Source organism: Tachypleus tridentatus, chromosome 12, assembly GCF_004210375.1.
Source record: "Tachypleus tridentatus isolate NWPU-2018 chromosome 12, ASM421037v1, whole genome shotgun sequence".
Classification (NCBI taxonomy): Eukaryota; Metazoa; Arthropoda; class Merostomata; order Xiphosura; family Limulidae; genus Tachypleus; species Tachypleus tridentatus.
The window spans coordinates 7,216,924-7,234,776 of record NC_134836.1 but is presented as its reverse complement, the minus strand read 5'-3'; the positions used below and the strand labels follow the sequence as shown (position 1 = coordinate 7,234,776).

The following is a 17,853-nucleotide window of genomic DNA, read 5'->3' as shown; positions in this document are numbered from 1 at the left end:
GATCGATGAGAGTTAAATCAGGTATGTTTGTCAGACAATATCTCAGTTGTAAAGCACATCAACAGCAATGCTATAATTAGATGATAAAAGTACAACTGTTCCAACGTAGCGACTGACTGTAGTTGTGATGTATGTCAGTGCTCAAAAGCAACTCGTATCTAGCTGATCTGATCCATATCTGGTAGTTTATCAAGATGATCCTCTAATTATGTGTTACAGCAGACTTGTTTTGTGTATAGCTGCATGGATAACATCAGTACGCTACATCTATTTGTGAAAGACAAGCCTTTAGTGCAATGGCTTAACCAGAAATCTGGAGAGAAAAGTGATAAGTCAAAGAGTAATTGGGACACTATGTCAGATTATCCTCATCTACCTGATGAGGGAAAAGAGCTTGAAGACATTTATTTGTTGTTGTTGGATATACTAGACTTTTTTAGTGCAAGTGTTGGCCCGGCATGGCCAAGCGCGATAAGGGGTGCGACTCGTAATCTGAGGGTCGCGGGTTCGCATCCGCGTCGCGCCAAACATGCTTACCCTCCCAGCCATGGGCCGTTATAATGTGACGGTCAATCCCACTATTCGCTGGTAAAAGAGTATCCCAAGAGTTGGCGGTGGGTGGTGATGACTAGCTGCCTTCCCTCTAGTCTTACACTGCTAAATTAGGGATAGCTAGCACAGATAACCCTCGAGTAGCTTTGTGCGAAATTCCAAAACAAACAAACAAAAGTGCAAGTGTTATTGTGTAATTAATTTTTGAATTAATATTTCACGAGTGTTTAGTTTCTAAAATAGGAGTGTTGAAGATCGATTGTTTTAAAAATGCTTGCTGTAATAGATTTCGTTACGTAACTCTATACGAATCATACATTGTTGTCTAGGCTTTACTAATGTTGTTGACATCATGTTACTCGAATATTCAGTATTTTTTCTTGTTTGCGTAATTGAGTATTGTTAAACTTTACGCCGGTCGCGTAGTTTACAAAACGTTTGATGCCTCAGTGAATAACGAATGAATATTGGTGACCAAGAGATCGCAAGTCAAGTACAATTCAATCAAAAAATTAGTTAGTGAAAAAAAACAAACGTGGAGTTAGTGGGCGTATGAGTGATTAGCCATAATAGGTAATATTTCAAAGTGAGTTTCATGGTTTAATAGAAATAAGAAAAATAATTTTTCTTGTTCAAGGGTGTTCTAAAGTAATTGAACCTGTCTGTGAGGATTTTGACAAAGAGTAAGCAATTATTTAAAGTTGGAAATACAACTATTATAATCGACTGATAAGAGCAGAGAAAAATAATTTTTTCTTGTTCAAGGGTGTTCTAAAGTAATTGAACCTGTCTGTGAGGATTTTGACAAAGAGTAAGCAATTATTTAAAGTTGGAAATACAACTATTATAATCGACTGATAAGAGTAGAGAAAAATTATTTTTCTTGTCAATTGGACTCTAAAGTAATTGATTCACCCTTAATGAACTGTTGACAAGAAACGAGAATTATTTGGAGTTTTTGATAAACTGTGATTTCCTATAATTTAAAGAACGTTTATGCATATATTTGACTTATTTTGAATACATAATTTTAAAACAAGTGAGTTGTACTGTCCGTTTATTGTTCGAATTTATCACCAACAAGTTACGAACGTCTACAATGAATCCAAGCCCATATACTTATTCAAGACCCTGACAGTTGATCTATGATGAACTAGATAAGGAGTTATTGGAAGTGGAATCAACTACCAGCTCTAGCGGGTGAGCAAGATGTCGACAGTTTTTAGTTATATATGGATTTTAACATTTTTTTGTTTAATCTAACTTACATACAGTTTAGCATAAATACGTGACCCCAAAAGCTGTTGAAGTTGCCTTGTTCCAGGTGCTTTATTTTCTATAACAGACAATACCTATTCTGCCTGAGTGGATATTAACTTACATAGTGTATCCATGCTAAAACGGTCACCAACTGTAATATCCTTTGCTGGCCTAATGGATAACATCTATGTTAGATATGTTTTATATATGATAGAACAAGGGTTAATGAGGTGAAGTCAACTGGACAAAAATAGAATTAACGTATTTAAACCAAGAATATTTTCACAAGTTCAGCTCTACTAGAAGATTTGTGAGAAAATACTACAGTTGAGATAATCCTGTATTTAGTGTATTTATCTGAAAATACCAAACAACTTACTTGACCAGCATTATATTAAAAGTAAGTTGACTATATATGTGTGTGTTTTTCTTATAGCAAAGCCACATCAGACTATCTGCTGAGTCCACCGAGGAAGACTGTATATATTTATATAGCTTTATAATTGAATAGTGCGTGTACAAAACACATAGCATGTATGCAAGTTAAAATGTGCCTGACACAAGAAAATGTATTATATCATCTAGTGATAAGAAAAACCTAAGTGAAGGTAAAACTGAACATTAGCTTGCAATTCTTAATTTCTCTAGCAACTATTTTAAATCTTTTTACGTGCCCCAAGGTATATCACGAGTAATTATCAAAGAACAAGTTCTTCCCACAAATATAAGCATATTTTCTTAAAGAAAAATGATAATTGTTTTCCTAATGTGCATCGAATGTATGTATATATGTGTGTATTGTAGTTAAAATTTAATTGTTTAAGGGAGGGCACTGCTAACTATGATGGTGTAAAAATCGAAAAGCTTCAGGTATTTGGAAACGAGAGTATATTATTTATAAATACGAGAAATCTGATAATGAAATTAATAAGTATTCAGTGGATTTAAAATTTCACTGGGAGAATATTACTTCACAGTTCAGTGCTAGAAGTGAAATTTATCGCATGTATTTAGTTACTTATGTGTGAAGAAATTATTTCAGTAATTATATATTTGTATATATAGTTAAGCATACTTACGCTGTACAATGTAAAGTAGTGCTAACAAAGATTGAAACATACCATTTCCTTATTATTATGTGGATTGGGTCACATCACTATACCAAGTAATATAAAAGAATCATTTCAACCAAAGAACACAATACAACAATAACATGCATTCATGTATTCTACATGACTGTTTTTTGTTTGCTTGTTTTTTAAATCGTTGTGTTTAATGCTTTGAAAACATGAGAATTATTGAGATTCTGTATAATTTACATATATATGAGAAAGAATAAGTCAATTCTACTATAAAACTGTAGGAAAAGTAATTACACGGATATTAGATTATTTTATAGAGTTGTACTGTTGGTGTTCGTTATTACACCTACGTACTAACATTTATCAAATTGGATACACATTTATTAGTTAGCTTTAGCGTGAGGTTTCACACTAACTCACTAGGTGGAACTAATAAGAGATTATACGAGTATTTACGCAAGCGGGAATCTTATGTTGGCTTAAGTTTGATGAGTCTTTTAAGCTTATTTTAAGTATCTAGTTCGTCGTCACTTTTAGCATTTGAGGTACGATTGTGTTTTAAATAGTTTATGCAATCTTTGTGTTGTTGCCTATTCTTTATAATTCTTTGTTGCGAAAACAGGGAAATATTTTTACATCGTTTGCATTGTTGCATTTGCACGATCTTGGTAACAACAGTTTACCGCAACGTAACTGTAACTGTGAAAGAGGTAACTCGTTGTGTTGTTTTTTTTTGCGGAGTGGTGTATAAACAGTTAAGTTACCTAGCCAACAAAGTCTACTGCGCCGTCTCATTCTGACGTGCTGTTGCTTTATCAGGTGATTCTGTTTATAACAGTCCAAAGAATTACAGAGTAAGTAAAGTAGAAGTTTACTTCATGTTTTTATTGAATAATTGCTTTCGTATTTTAACAATATTATGTAATCACTTAAGTAAGCCTAATGTTAGGCCTAATATGTGCTATGATTAAGCAGAAGAATAACGCTGACAGAATGAACACGAGACCGCCATTGTGATACATATTCTTTTACTTTACTAGGTAGCGCACGGTAAACTGTTCAGTCTGGAATAGTCAGCATAATGTTAAGGACGCCATATTGATATATGATGAACAATGAAACTATTAATCCTGTCGAAACATATTTTTAATATTATCTGTGATGCCAAAATTTTGTTATTCTGTGCTATGAAGTTAACGATTACGAAAGGTACTGTCGTCTGCTAAAACTTTAGGCCTAAAATTAGCCCTAATTCTCGTAGATTATTGTTCATATAGAATTCAGTTTAAACAAAATGGCTGACAACTTTCTATCCCTAAATGTAGGCTTAACTAAGACTATGTAGCTTAGCGTCTGCTATGTGTTACTGTTAATATCTTTCATAGAAGTATAAATATGTTTCTAATTTAGTTATATTTATAATGATGTTCTTTAATTTTTTTCCTGAAAAACAAACATGTTTTAAATTTTATTTTAATTGGATTTATTGGCGAAAACAGCATAATCTGTAAATTACATTTAGAAATTGTGTTGAAACCAAACAAATTTTTAGGGTTAAAAACTAACATAAATTAGTCCCTTGACGATAGGAATGTAGGAGAGCATGTTTTTTCCTTTTTAATTTGTGTTTCGGAATTATTAATTTTTGTACTGAAAATATTAATACTATTTTATGTCAAACATATCAAAATAGTTAAAAATCAAATGTTAAAATGTTACATTGTTGGCATTTTACGTTTTTATTTGCTTATGAAGAATCAGATCCAACTGTGTTTATGTAATTATTGCACTTGTATGAACTAGATATTTTCAAACTGTATTTTGTGAAAGTTGTAGATTAAAAGTCTTGAATATTTCTCCTAACACATGAAAGTGTATGGAATAACAGATTTATGCTTCCTGTTGTTCTAGTGTATTATTGCATAATAAACTGGGTTAGAAGTGCCTTAAAATTGTTTTACAAGAATTTTTTGAAACACTTTATCAGTTAGGCTTAATTTCTATGTAACTAAAAGTTTCTTGAATACAATTATTATTTCTCTGAAAAATTAGAGCAAGATGAAACTTTATTTTGTATTACATCTTTTGAATCACAAATTTTGAAACACTTTTTTGGGGGTTTTATATCGTTTCCATGTCATGTGCAGAAGATAAATGTTTAAATTTTGATCAGCAGTAGAAAGTAAGTTGCTTAAATTTTTATGTCATAATAGTTGTTACATGAAACAGAATTGTCAGGTTATTTTACAAGAAATTACTGGTGAGTTGAAATGTTAATAATAAGATTGTTTGACAGTAGTTATAGTGGTTAAATATGACAAACTCAGAATAAAGGCAAACCAATAATTGTTTCTGTAACAGCATTACCAATGCAGAAGCTATTGTCAAGGAATTTAAGTATGTATAGGTTTTTTATCCTAAGCTATGCACAGTGTTCTTCGAACATACATACTTTCAACAAAGTAAAGAGGGACTGACAGATATAGTAAATTTTATAAAATACAGACAGAAAGGGAGTATTTTACATGGAGACTATCTGTCTCACCACATCCACCGTTGAGAATAATAAAAAAAAGTTTTAAACCCACTTTACATTTCAAGAAATTGTTGGTTCACCTTTTAAGCTATTTTAAAGTGCTACTATCACTAACAACTTATTTCATAAACCAGTTATTCTTTTAAAAAATGAATTCTTACTGAAGCCTTGCCTTTTCTTTAAATCTTTAGCTTGTCTTTTTTATACTAAAATATTACACAAAATTTTTGGAGGCCATTGTCCTATCAGTTATCCAAGTAATCTTTTAAATATGAGTCAAATAATTTGACTTGTAATTAATGTATGTAATTACACTATAAAGTTATATCAGTTTTGTTCCTAGACTTGAGTAATTTTCTTACTGCTGTGCCAAAATCCTTTTCACATGCTATTGAGAGAGATCCCATCAGTATGAAATACAACCCAAATTATGATAACCTAAATGCATTACCTTGCACTTGTAAGTTTGCCAAATATTCATCCAATGAGATACTAGTAGTTCTGTAGTACCTGAAAGTTCTTGATAAAACTAAAAATACTTATGTTTAATGTTGAATGGACTTGTAAGCAACAATTTTTTTCTTTCTGTCATGCAACTACCTTACAATCTTGTTAATTAGCCTTTCCTCATCCCCTAGTGATGTAACTTTCTTCGATGGCTGAAGAGGTTGATTTACTATAAAAATCAGGATTATTTTCTTTAATAACACTTAAGTTTATCTCCATCAAAATTATACTTGTAACTCAAATTATAAAATCCCACATGCTGTACTTTGCATTTATGACATTTAAAAGCCAACTTCTATGTATTTGTCCAACTTGTTTAATCCAGATCTCTTTGTAAAGCAGCAATAATCTCCTCACAAACACAAACAACCAATACTGTAATATCATCAGCAAATTTAAATGAATTTTTTGATCATTCCTTTGTGTATGTTATTAATTTAAATCAAAAAGTGCAAAGATCCCCAGTACTCTAAGGTATCCCCACTCACGACATTAATTCTGTTTGATATTTATAACAACCCTCTGCTTTCTTCCTTCCAGCCATTTTTTTTATCAAATGAGTCACCTATCCCTCCACATGAAAAGGTGTAATCTTTTTTAAAATAGAAACATATATGTGGCCCCTTATCATGAGTAAAGCATAGGGAATCCAGTGGATTGAATAAATTGGAATGCCCTGTTCTGGATGAAGTGTGGTTCTCCTGCTAGAATGCTGATTTTCTGTTGGCATGATCATGGTCAATGCAGAATGCCTTGTCAGGGTAGGATTCTAGCTGTAGTGTGAAAGTAGGTATGTTGTGGAATAATACACTTACCCCCCTTTCACATTCTTTTACCCTTCACCTCCACTAAGAGCTGGCTTTAGAGGCACGGATTGAATCAGTCTATAAAAAGTGACATTATCTGAAAAGGTGCTTAAGTAGAGTATTAGAGGGCATATTGATACAGGTGGAGTGTGATGAGACAGATATTGCCAAGAACATTTAAGTTGGGAATAAAAGACAGGAGCAAGCAAGAACAAAAATTAGACCAATGTTTAGTTGGGCAAAGGCAAGAAACCCTGCAGTGAGTAACAGCTATAATGTGGATAGAAGTGTTGCTGGAAATACAAAATGTTAATCTTCATCCTTTATACTCTTTGTAAGCCAACCAAGTTTGTTTTTTCTTGCAGCCACTATTTTTCTTTTTTTTTTTTTTTTTGTTTATGTATATGAAAACTGTGTTTCTTGCATATTTAAAATTTAATTTTAATGGTTTTCGACAATTATTCCTTATCTTCATTTTGGTTGCCAAATTCATGATTGTGCCATTTTGAAATTTGGAACCAAAATTTATTACTCCTTATTTGTTTAATATAATTTTACACTATACTTCATATTTAATTAAGAAATGATAACTTTCACTCAAAATAACTAAAGTTTATTGTTTCTGCTTCTTCAATTTTTTAGGTTGAATTGTATCAGTATGTTGTGCTCGTTTATTGTATCCAAAATCCAGAAAACAGCACACCCTCCAAAGTTTTGAGTTACCTGTTTTTGGACAGTATGGATCACCATGGTGTTGAAACTATAGTGGAGGAAGTGCATGATTTTGAGTCTGTGACCTCAGGTAATGAGCTTGTGACAACAGTTCCACACTCTATGGTGACATCTGTAGATATTGATAGCATGAATACTGTAGTTTACTCGCAATGTCCTGATGGGATTATCATGGAAGGAGATGAAATAACAGAACCAGATATATCTGGAGCAGTTTGCACTGATGATAGCCAAGAATTGGTAGATAAGGTTTCACCTCACCAGGTGATGCACATGGACTTAGGAGATGGGGATACTACCTTTTGCCAACAGGTAATATTGTTGTCATAATAATTTGAACTGGAATTTAATAACAATATTTGATAATATTTGTGTGTCACGATTGTAATTTTAACTTATTATTTTTTTGTAAAATCATAGAAATATTGTTCAATAGTTTGGGGCATTTTACTGCAGAGTAAGAAGGACTTGAAATAAACAACTATTAAGTTGAAATTGTTTCAGCAGGTCTAGCAAACTTGTGTCAAGTAAGAGTATTTTTTCATCCTTTCCTTAAACATTTTTTTTTTCTTTGATAAAGCTATAAGGAGAAAAATGTACTTAATATGGTGGTATCAAAATTTCTACAATTTGTGGTAGTAATTTGATTTTCTCATATACTGTGAATTTCACACAAATATAAAAATAATTTGTTTTTGGAATATTCTTTACAAGATCATCTCTTTGGTTCTGTTTCACAGTTTAGCAAAAACTGTTTCAATGTTACTCTGTTCTCCAGAGGAACAACAACTATTTGAAAGTGTTTTTTGTTTTTAATTTATTGCACCTTTTGTATTTAATCCTGTCTCCTATATCTTTCATTAGTATCAGTATTGCTTATTTTAACAGAGGAGAGATTTTCATGAAATGTGCTACCAATTTTAAGGTAATAATTTTACTACAGGTTTACAAATCTTTCTCTTTTGTATTTTATACAGTCATGTGAAAAAGTTACAACACCCTATGAAAGCCTGTGCATTTTTGTAACATTTATGGATCTATAGATATTTAATCTCAATTTTAACAATACTGAGAGATTATAGGAATATAACTAAACAATTAAAACTGAAGAAAAGACTTTTCAAGATCTTCTGTAAATGTAATTCTACAAAAATGCATATTCAAACTGAGAAAAAAGTTAGGACACCCTACCTCCTAATAGCTAGTGTTACCCCCTTTGGCTGAAATAACTGCAATGAGACGCTTCTGGTAGCCATCCACCAGTCTCTGACATCGGTCTGAAGAATGTTTGCCCATTCATCAATGCAGAATTCTGTCAGCTGTGAGATGTTTGAGGGGTTTCTTGCATGTACAGCACGTTTCAAGTCACCCCACAGCATCTCAGTGGGATTAAGATCTGGGCTTTGACTTGGCCATTCCAGGACTCTTCATTTCTTAGTTTTCAGCCAGTCCTTAGTAGAAAATGCATATTATAACTGAGAAAAAATGTAGGACACCCCCACATTTATTCCCACTTAAAATGGCTCAACTCACACACAGGTGTATCACACCAGGTGCACATGATTAGAAGATCGTTACTCAGCATTTTGAATGAGGCTTGCCTTCAGATATTTAGTTTGGTGTGCTCCTGACTGTTGAAGTGAGAGTGAGCACCATGGTGAGTGCAAAAGAGCTGTCTCAAGCCTTCAGAATGAAAATTGTATCAGTTTATGAGGCTGGTAAGGGATTTAAAAAGATTTTGAAATCATCCATTCCACTGTTCGGAAAATAGTCAGCAAGTGGAGGTCTTTTGAAACAACTGCCAACATGCACAGGTCTGGTCGTCCAAGCAAGTTCACCCAGAGAGCAGACCGCAAGATGCTAAAAGAGGTCTCCAAAACCCTAAAATGTCATCACGGGACCTACAGCAGGCTCTGGCTACTGTTGATGTGAAAGTGCATGCCTCTACAATCAGAAAGAGACTGCACAAGTGTAACTTGCATGGGAGGTGTGCAAGGAGGAAACCTTTGCTCTCTAAGAGAAATATCAAGGCCAGAGTGAAGTTTGCTAGAGAGAATGTAGACAAAGACCAGGACTTCTGGAATATTGTTCTTTGGACAGATGAGTCCAAAATTGAATTATTTAGACACCATAACAGAGGACATGTTTGGCATAATACAAATACAGCATTCCAGGAAAAGAACCTCATACCAACTGTGAAGCATGGAGGTGGGAGTGTCATGGTTTGGGGCTGCTTTGCTGCAGCAGGACTTGGACAGTTCACAATCATATAATCCACCATGAATTCTGCTGTTTATCTGAGGGTGCTTGAGGATCATTTGAGACCATCTGTTCGAAAATTAAAGCTGAAGCGGAACTGGACTCTGCAACACGACAATGATCCAAAACATACCAGTAAATCCACCAAGGACTGGCTGAAAACTAAGAAATAAAGAGTCCACCTAATTATCCTTGAATCATCAGTCAGAGATGCTTTTTTGAAGCAACATATTTTATATCTTTATTAGAGAAAGCTTATGATACAACATGGAGATATGGCATCTTGTGATACCTTCACTTACACAGATTGCATGGCAATTTGCTATTTTTTATCAAGCATTTTTTAATGAACTGCTAATTCTAGGTCTGTGTGGGCTCAACACCTTCCCATTTTTTCCCACATGAACTTTGAATCCCTCAAGGCTGTGTTCTAAGTGTCGCAGCTACCCCCTACAGTTGGAAATGGTCTTTTTGTTGATGACTTTCACATATTATGTCAGTCATCAAACATGAGATTTATTGAGTGGCAGCTACAAACTGCAATTAGTCATATACTTAAGTGGATCACAACAAATGGTTTTCAGCTTTCTCTCCCTAAAACTGTTTGTGTGCATTTCTGTTGCCAGCGAGGTATTCATCCAGATCCAGAACTTCGTATTGATGATGTTGTACTTCCTGTCGTCCCTGAGGCAAAGTTCTTAGGTCTTATATTTGACTCTAAATTAAACTTTATTTCATGTACCAAGCAACTTTGTATCAAATGTATAAGAGCACTGAACATCCTCCCTGTGTTCTCTTCCACCTCTTGAGGAGCAGATCAATACTCCATGCTTAAAATTTATCGTGCCCTTATCCAATCCAAACTTTACTATGGGTCTCTGGTTTATGATTCTGCCAGAACCTCAGCACTGAAAATGTTGGATCCTATCCATCATCAGGAGTTTTGGCTTTGCACTGGGGCCTTTCGTACTTCTCCAGTCCAAAGTTTGTACGTGGAGTCCCATGAATTCTCTATGTATATTTACTGTTTGCAAATGTCTTTTAAGTATGCTTCCAAACTTTGCTCTTTACCACAACATCCGACTTGGGGTTGTGTTTTCCATCTTCAGTGGGCCACACCTTTTTATAATAGAAATCTGCCATTGTTCCTTTTAGCCTTCGTATCCAGGCAAAATCAGAAAAATTGGATCTATCTTTGAATAGCATAGCAGTATCCACAGATCGGCCTCTTCCACCATGGCTAATTACTATCCCCAACTGTGACCTATCTTTGAGTCATCTGAGGAAGGCAGATACTTGTGATTGGAAATACCACTTTATTGGCTAAACATCTTTCAAACAATCCATCCATTCCCATATATACAGATGGTTTACAATCAGGTGACTCTGTAGGCTCTGCCATGGTTTGTTACAGTTCAGTTGTAGCATGCAGAATCCCTCTACAATTTCTGTGTTCACTGCTGCATTGTATGCCATTTCTCTTGCCCTGAATCATGTTGAAACTATGCAATATATGAATTGTACAATCTATACCGATTCATTCAGCTGTCTGTTGGCCCTGACATCATTCCATGTTAGTTACCACCCTATTCTTATCAATATCCAAAACAAACTGGCCCATCTGTCTCTGTCCAATTTTTTTGGATACCAGGTCATGTTGGTATTCATGGGAATGAGCTAGCTGACAGAGTGGAAAAGTCCATCTGCTCTGGCTGTATCACCCATATACCTGTACCATACATGGACTATGGTCCAGTTATCAAAACCTGACTGTATGCCAGTTGGCAGTTGACCTGGAGTGAGCAATGAAATAACAAGCTTTTTCAAATCAAGCCTTTTTTAGCTCTTTGGCAATCTTGTTTTTGTAAAGATCAAAGGGAGGAAGCTGTTTTGGCTAGACTAGGCATTGATCACCATTTTTTAACTCACCACTTCTTTTCATCTGGTACTGATGCACCAATGTGTGGTCTGTGTGGCACCTGGGTCACAATCATACATATTTTATTATCATCCCTTCATTACAACCAAGAATACTGCTGCAATTTTAAACATTTTTAAGGTAGGTTTGCCCTTGATATTAGCCAATGTCATAGGTGATACTGCCTACCTCACTCATGTATTTACATTTTTAAGAGCCATTGGTCTTTTTAACTTAAGGTTTTAATGGGACTATATACTATTTCAGCATGATTTCTTTTGCACATTTTAATTTTTATTTTGACCTGAACCCAGGACTGGAAAGGCCAAATTTAGGTGACTGACAGCAAATTTGAACTTAATGCTTCAGTCTTCCTGGTGGTCTTATTTTTACTTTAATTTCCATATACCATTATAGTATAGATAGCACAGATAGTCTAGTAGCTTTGTGCCAATAAACATGAAATACCTACCTACCTGCCACTTTGCTTCCAGAACTCAGTTGTAGAATGGGATTTATGGATCATCTTTAGGCCCAGGCCCTCCTGTAGTTCTGTTACTTCCATTTCCACAGCAGATGATTCTGTAACTAGAGGTTCGAGAATTGGACAACCGTCATTGATTATATCAACCATGAATGGACTTGCAAGGAAGGCAAAGGAGGGCTTCAGCTTCTGTAAGTCTTTAAACCTGTCTAGGAAATTATCAAGCAGTCCTTGTAATTTGTCTTTGTATTCTTCCAGTTTGTGGTCTTTTATATCAATATTAGAGAATGTATTTACTCTCCTTTTGAGAATGGGAAAGTAACTGAAGTTTCTTGACAATGTGTCTTTGAAAAAGTCTTTATTTTATTAAGAAAGCTGCAAATTGTCCAAGTAAGATCAGAAACAATCTTATACTTCCCCTGGAGTGCAAAGTTGAGAATTTGTAGATGATTCATTATATCAGTAAGGAACATTAAATCTTGCATCCACTCATCATTTCCCAGTTGAGAATAGAATCTTTTTTCAAGAAAAGTAATTGTAGACTTTAACAGATCCACAAACCTATTTAAGACTATTGCTGGTTGACACAGTGCAGTAGAAAGAAACATCACTGGATTTATCTTCAATAAGAGTTTTGAACTGTCAGTAGGTCTTCCCATGTAAGTGTATGAAATTGATAATTTCAAGAACAAATTTCATAACATCTTCATACTGGAAGTATCTGGCTTTTCTTACAATTTGATGATGCCATCTTCCTTCACAAAATGTTCACAGACACTTCTATAAAATGAAAATGAAAAGAAACAATATGCTCCAACAATATGCAAGCTACACCCACTAAAACTAACATTGCCAGCACTGGCTTGTGCAGTTACTGATTCTCCAGCATAATTCCTCTGTAATCCTTGCTGATCCAAAATTTCCTTAATCCCTGACTCAAATCTAGGATTTAAATTCTTAAATATATTTACTCACCATGAACATTAAACTTAAGTTTTAATCCTTTGAACTCTCAGTTTATACCTGGTAAATAATTATAAAGCGTGAAAATTTATTTATCTTTCATATTAATTGTGATGCAAAAAGGAGCTCAGCCATCATATTTCTGCAAGCCGCACATTATATGTCAAAGAGCCGCATGTGGCTCGTGAGCCATGGTTTGGCCACCTCTGAACTATAGCATAGTAAGATACCAGAGCATTCATGATCATAAATTGAACAGTGTAGAGGAAACATGATTGTCTTGACATTCCAGCATAATTAGAACCTTTCACAGTATTTGCTTCATTACTAGTTAACAGCAGTGCAGCTTGGCAGTTAACTTCATTAATCAATATATTTGATAACCTGTAAGCATTGATTACATCTATTAGTGTCACATAAAATAACTTATTTAAAATTATGGCTAACTCAATTAATGTCATGAAAGTAATCAACTGATGTTTCCAGCTACTACAATTTTTGATTATTCCAGTTATCTAGCAATAAAAATTACAAGTAAATTGACTAATATGAAAATAATCAACTGACCAAAATTAGTATTTCTAATTATTCTAACAATACAGTAATCAAACTATTGCCATTATGATTTTCAGTGTTATTTTCAATTAATTCAAGTGTATTCAACTTAATAGATTGGTATCATTTACTTGCAAAAATAATTCAGTAATCAAGATACAGGTTTTCAAGTTATTACCATTTTCAGTATTTCAACTCTTATTGTTATTGTCTGTGTTTTGATTACTACAGGAACTTGCACCTAATTGTTCATTTGTTTTTGTTTTATTTCTGTTATTTTTTTATTGTTATTATTTTAGTTAACTTGTAAGAGTAATAAATTTTTTTCTGTATTTTAGTCGTCTTGATTAATGATCCCATTGATTAACCAGTCAGTAAATTCTGCAGTCATTCAGATCAAATTAGCAATGAAAATTTAATCAAATATAAATTTATTAACTTTTCAACATTTTTCCCTGGTGCATAATTAGTATGACTTCTTGGTAAATACTCAACATTTAAAGCAGCATGTTGTGAATACATGTTTTTCATCCAGTATATTGTGGATTAATGAAATTGTCATTTGTTGTAGACATTGCTGAGACATATGATTTAAGAGATGTGGCATTGACATTTAGAATCTGAACAGTAGGGTCTAGTCTTAAATGGTTTCATTGTATCTTGGATAATTGTATTCAGAAAAATGTTTTACTTGGTAGTTCATATCGTGGTTATGCTTTCTTCATCAAATGAACAAATCTTTCATCAGTAATAACTGAATACAGTTGATTATCTAACAGTAATTTCAACAGTTGCATACAGCAAGGTTTTAATATTTGCATCAATGTTGCATGGTTTTGGTAACTTGAATTATTCTTTAAGAACTAAGAAAGTCTTGGAGGTTAATTTATATGCTACATACCAGTGCATGGCTTGTTTACTAACTGATGTATTACAGTTTTCATGTATTGCATGATATACTTCAGTTTTAGACTTAAATAGCATTGGGCATGCCCAAACAGTATTGCTATTCATGAAATTCTTTGTTCTCGGTAAAGAAATATTGGCAGTCATAGACTAGATAGGCTCAGCTACTCTATGAGTATTAACTTAATCAATCATTATATAGTCCTCTGTAATTTGTATGCACCTTTTCCAAAATTTTATGTACTTTTATATTTCTTAAATACATCAGTTTCTTTTTTTCCTATGAAATTTATGAAACTTTAAATAAAAAATACCAACTGTTTAATAGCTGCGTATTCAGTTATTTAGCCAAAGGAAGTATTTAGTGTCTGCCTAAAACATTTTTGTTACATTAGTGCCTTCATTATAGCTTACATGCAATTAAACTAGTTGAACATCACTGGAACTGCTCATTAAATGTTTTCCATAAAAGTATTAATAAATAAGTGAAATTTACTATTTACCATGAAGAATTGTAGTTAGTTACCTAGAAAAATAGAGTGTTTTGGGGTGGCTGAAACTTTTTTGTTTCAGGTTCCAGAACATTTCTAGGAAGCAAAAGTGAAGTTTAGACCTTAAAAGTTTAATGAGTTCAATTTGATTTTAAGTTACAGATTTAACTAACATGGAAATTAGGATTTGCTCAAAATAATGATATTTCTTTTTTTTTTTTTTTTCCTTTCAGGGAAACAGTGAAAATGAACTGATAGTTGGAAGAATGATTGAAGACTATTCACTTATTGTGGATGGAACAGATTCAGACCAACCAGGTTACATTGCAATGAAACCTCATAGCATGGGAGAAGTGGTGCTGGATACAAAACATGTTGAACAAGTTGTTCTAGAAGAAATTGTTGGAAATGAAATGATTGTAGAACAGAATGTTGAAGTTGGTGGAGATGGAGATAATTCTCATGGTGAGATAATCTTGGTACCAAATAGCATGATAAAACAAGAAGATATTATTGAGGGAGGTGAAGTGGTGGTAGGTTCTTCAGTTGGTAATGAAATTATAATTGACGATCAGCTTGTAAGTAGCCGTTACATGATGTCAGATGGCTTTGGAGTCAGTTTAGATGGATCAGCTTTTGATGACACAAGGCTGATTATAGATACAGATAACATAAAGATGGAAGAAACTCCTACAGTAGGTTATGACTGTGGTGAATGTGGTGCCATGATGAAAAGTCGAGCAGCACTAAAAAAACACATTAAGGGCTATCATTCCAAACGAAAAATATCAAAGTCAAAGAAATCTAAGAATGTGGATATTGACAGCTCACCAAGCAACCAAATATATAGTTGTCCATCTTGCTCTTATACCTCTCAGCGACGAGATAAATTGGATAAACATATTCAAAAACATGTTTTACAAGAAGGCTACCATCCTTGTGGTAAGAGACGACATAAGCCAGAAACACCTCCATTACGTTATAAACACAATGCTGAGGAATATAAATGCACTCTGTGTCCTTACACTTGCACTGTATATAAAGCTCTCAGAAAACATCAAAAAGTGCACAATTCTGGAAACAAGTACTTCACGATCAAGGTTAGCTGCAAAATTTGTGGTAAGGATCGCCCTACAGATGCAGACTTGGAGAAGCACATGAAGAAACACCGGAATGATAAACATTTCCTGTGCGACATCTGTAATTTTGCTAGTATCCAGTTAAAAAAGATTATACAACATCGTAGAATGCACACTGGTGAGAAACCTCACTTGTGTCCACATTGTACTTACCGGTCAGCTCGTAGGGACAATCTACGATCTCATGTCAGAAGAATGCACAAAAGAGAAAATGTTTACATAGATACTTTTAACCCAATAGATGAACCAATAAAAGAATAGTTTATAAGAATACCATCTACTAAATTCCAGTACTATAAATGCTTTTCACAAAAACGTGAATTTCTATTTAAGAAATACAGATAAATTTTATATCTTATAATTACCAAATTCAATATAAAATATTTTTGTTTGTTTGTTCATATATTACTTAAATACGTGGTTTATTTTTTCAGGATGACAAAATGTAAATATACATAATAGTAGTAGCTTGTTGATGGCAATATTCTTGATTTTAGGTCTGCAGTCTTCATCATTTTTGCATACCACACTGTCATATTTTTTCTTTTGATTAAGAATGAAATCAGGGTAGATTTCTTTTTTAAAAAATGCATGAAAAATGTTGACATATTGAATATGATTACCACTGTTGCTTTGTACTATTTAATTTTGTTTGTTACTTAAATAATTTTGTTTCAATTACTCTTCAAATCTGAAATAATTTACTTGCAATGATGTGTATTTTGGTGTGTCTATTTAATAATTGAAAATTGGAATTATCCCATTATGTTTTAAATGTTAAACTGGTGCATTACACTCTTCATAGCAATGCAAAATATATAATTAATAGAACAAAAGTAAATTTTAAATAACACACATTTCATAAGAAGTTAGAGATGTATGTTTTCTTTGTTTGATTTAACATACAAAGACACACCATGATTGTTTTGTAGTACTAAAATTATGTGATACTATTACCACTATTTAAAGCTGCATAAATTATAATAGTTAAATGAAAAATACACTGAGATATGTAACTTGTGTGTGTTTGTTCTAAAACATTTCAACCTGTTACTGACATTCCATTGTGGAAAAGATTAAACACTTTTACTTTCGTTCTTCATTTACAAGCGGGGGGGATATTTTGTTAAATTATTCATACCAAAGTATTTAACTTTTTAAGAAAACAAACAATTTAATAGGAGCTTTAAAAGAAGTCAAATTATCTTGTAAATAGTTTTGCTTTAAACTTTATTAAAGCCAGTAAAAAGTATGATAGACCTTAAACTTGGCATGTGAATGTTGTGTAATTGTATTAAACAAACAATAAAGTTGTAAATGAAACTGTTATTTGTATGGTGTTTAAAATTAAATACATTGTTGAAAGTTTTCTTTATAATAAAGGCATCTTAAACACTAATTAGCAAAAAATGTACTGGATGATTTATTAAGAAACAAATGTAAATTTCTTGGACTGTTAAAAGATGAATTTTACACATCTTTGCATTCAGTGTCTTTCTAGTAGCTTGAATATCTTAAGTCTACTAAATAAAAATAAAGCTAGATTAATGTATTGACCATAGAGTTGAGCAGTTTGATCAGTATAAGTGATTGCCTATAAGCAGCAATTACATCCAGTAGAGTTACTTAAATGGAATATGACTGAAATTATGATTAAATCAAT

The 17,853-nt window shown here is 33.2% G+C and overlaps 1 protein-coding gene across 2 annotated transcripts; it reads left to right on the top strand.

Moving 5' to 3' along the window:
• Positions 1 to 3,325: 3,325 nt before the first annotated feature.
• LOC143233507 (uncharacterized) lies at positions 3,326 to 17,600 on the top strand. 2 transcript variants are annotated; one of them, XM_076469801.1, is made up of 3 exons: positions 3,326 to 3,748; positions 7,386 to 7,787; positions 15,285 to 17,600. In XM_076469801.1, exons 2-3 carry the CDS (start codon positions 7,482 to 7,484, stop codon positions 16,449 to 16,451), a joined length of 1,473 nt encoding a protein of 490 aa, XP_076325916.1. In that variant the 5' UTR covers positions 3,326 to 3,748; positions 7,386 to 7,481; the 3' UTR covers positions 16,452 to 17,600. The 2 variants fall into 2 exon arrangements, with proteins under 2 accessions (XP_076325916.1, XP_076325917.1); XM_076469802.1 differs by lacking the exon at positions 3,326 to 3,748 and adding an exon at positions 3,952 to 4,103.
• The last annotated feature ends 253 nt before the right edge of the window (positions 17,601 to 17,853 follow it).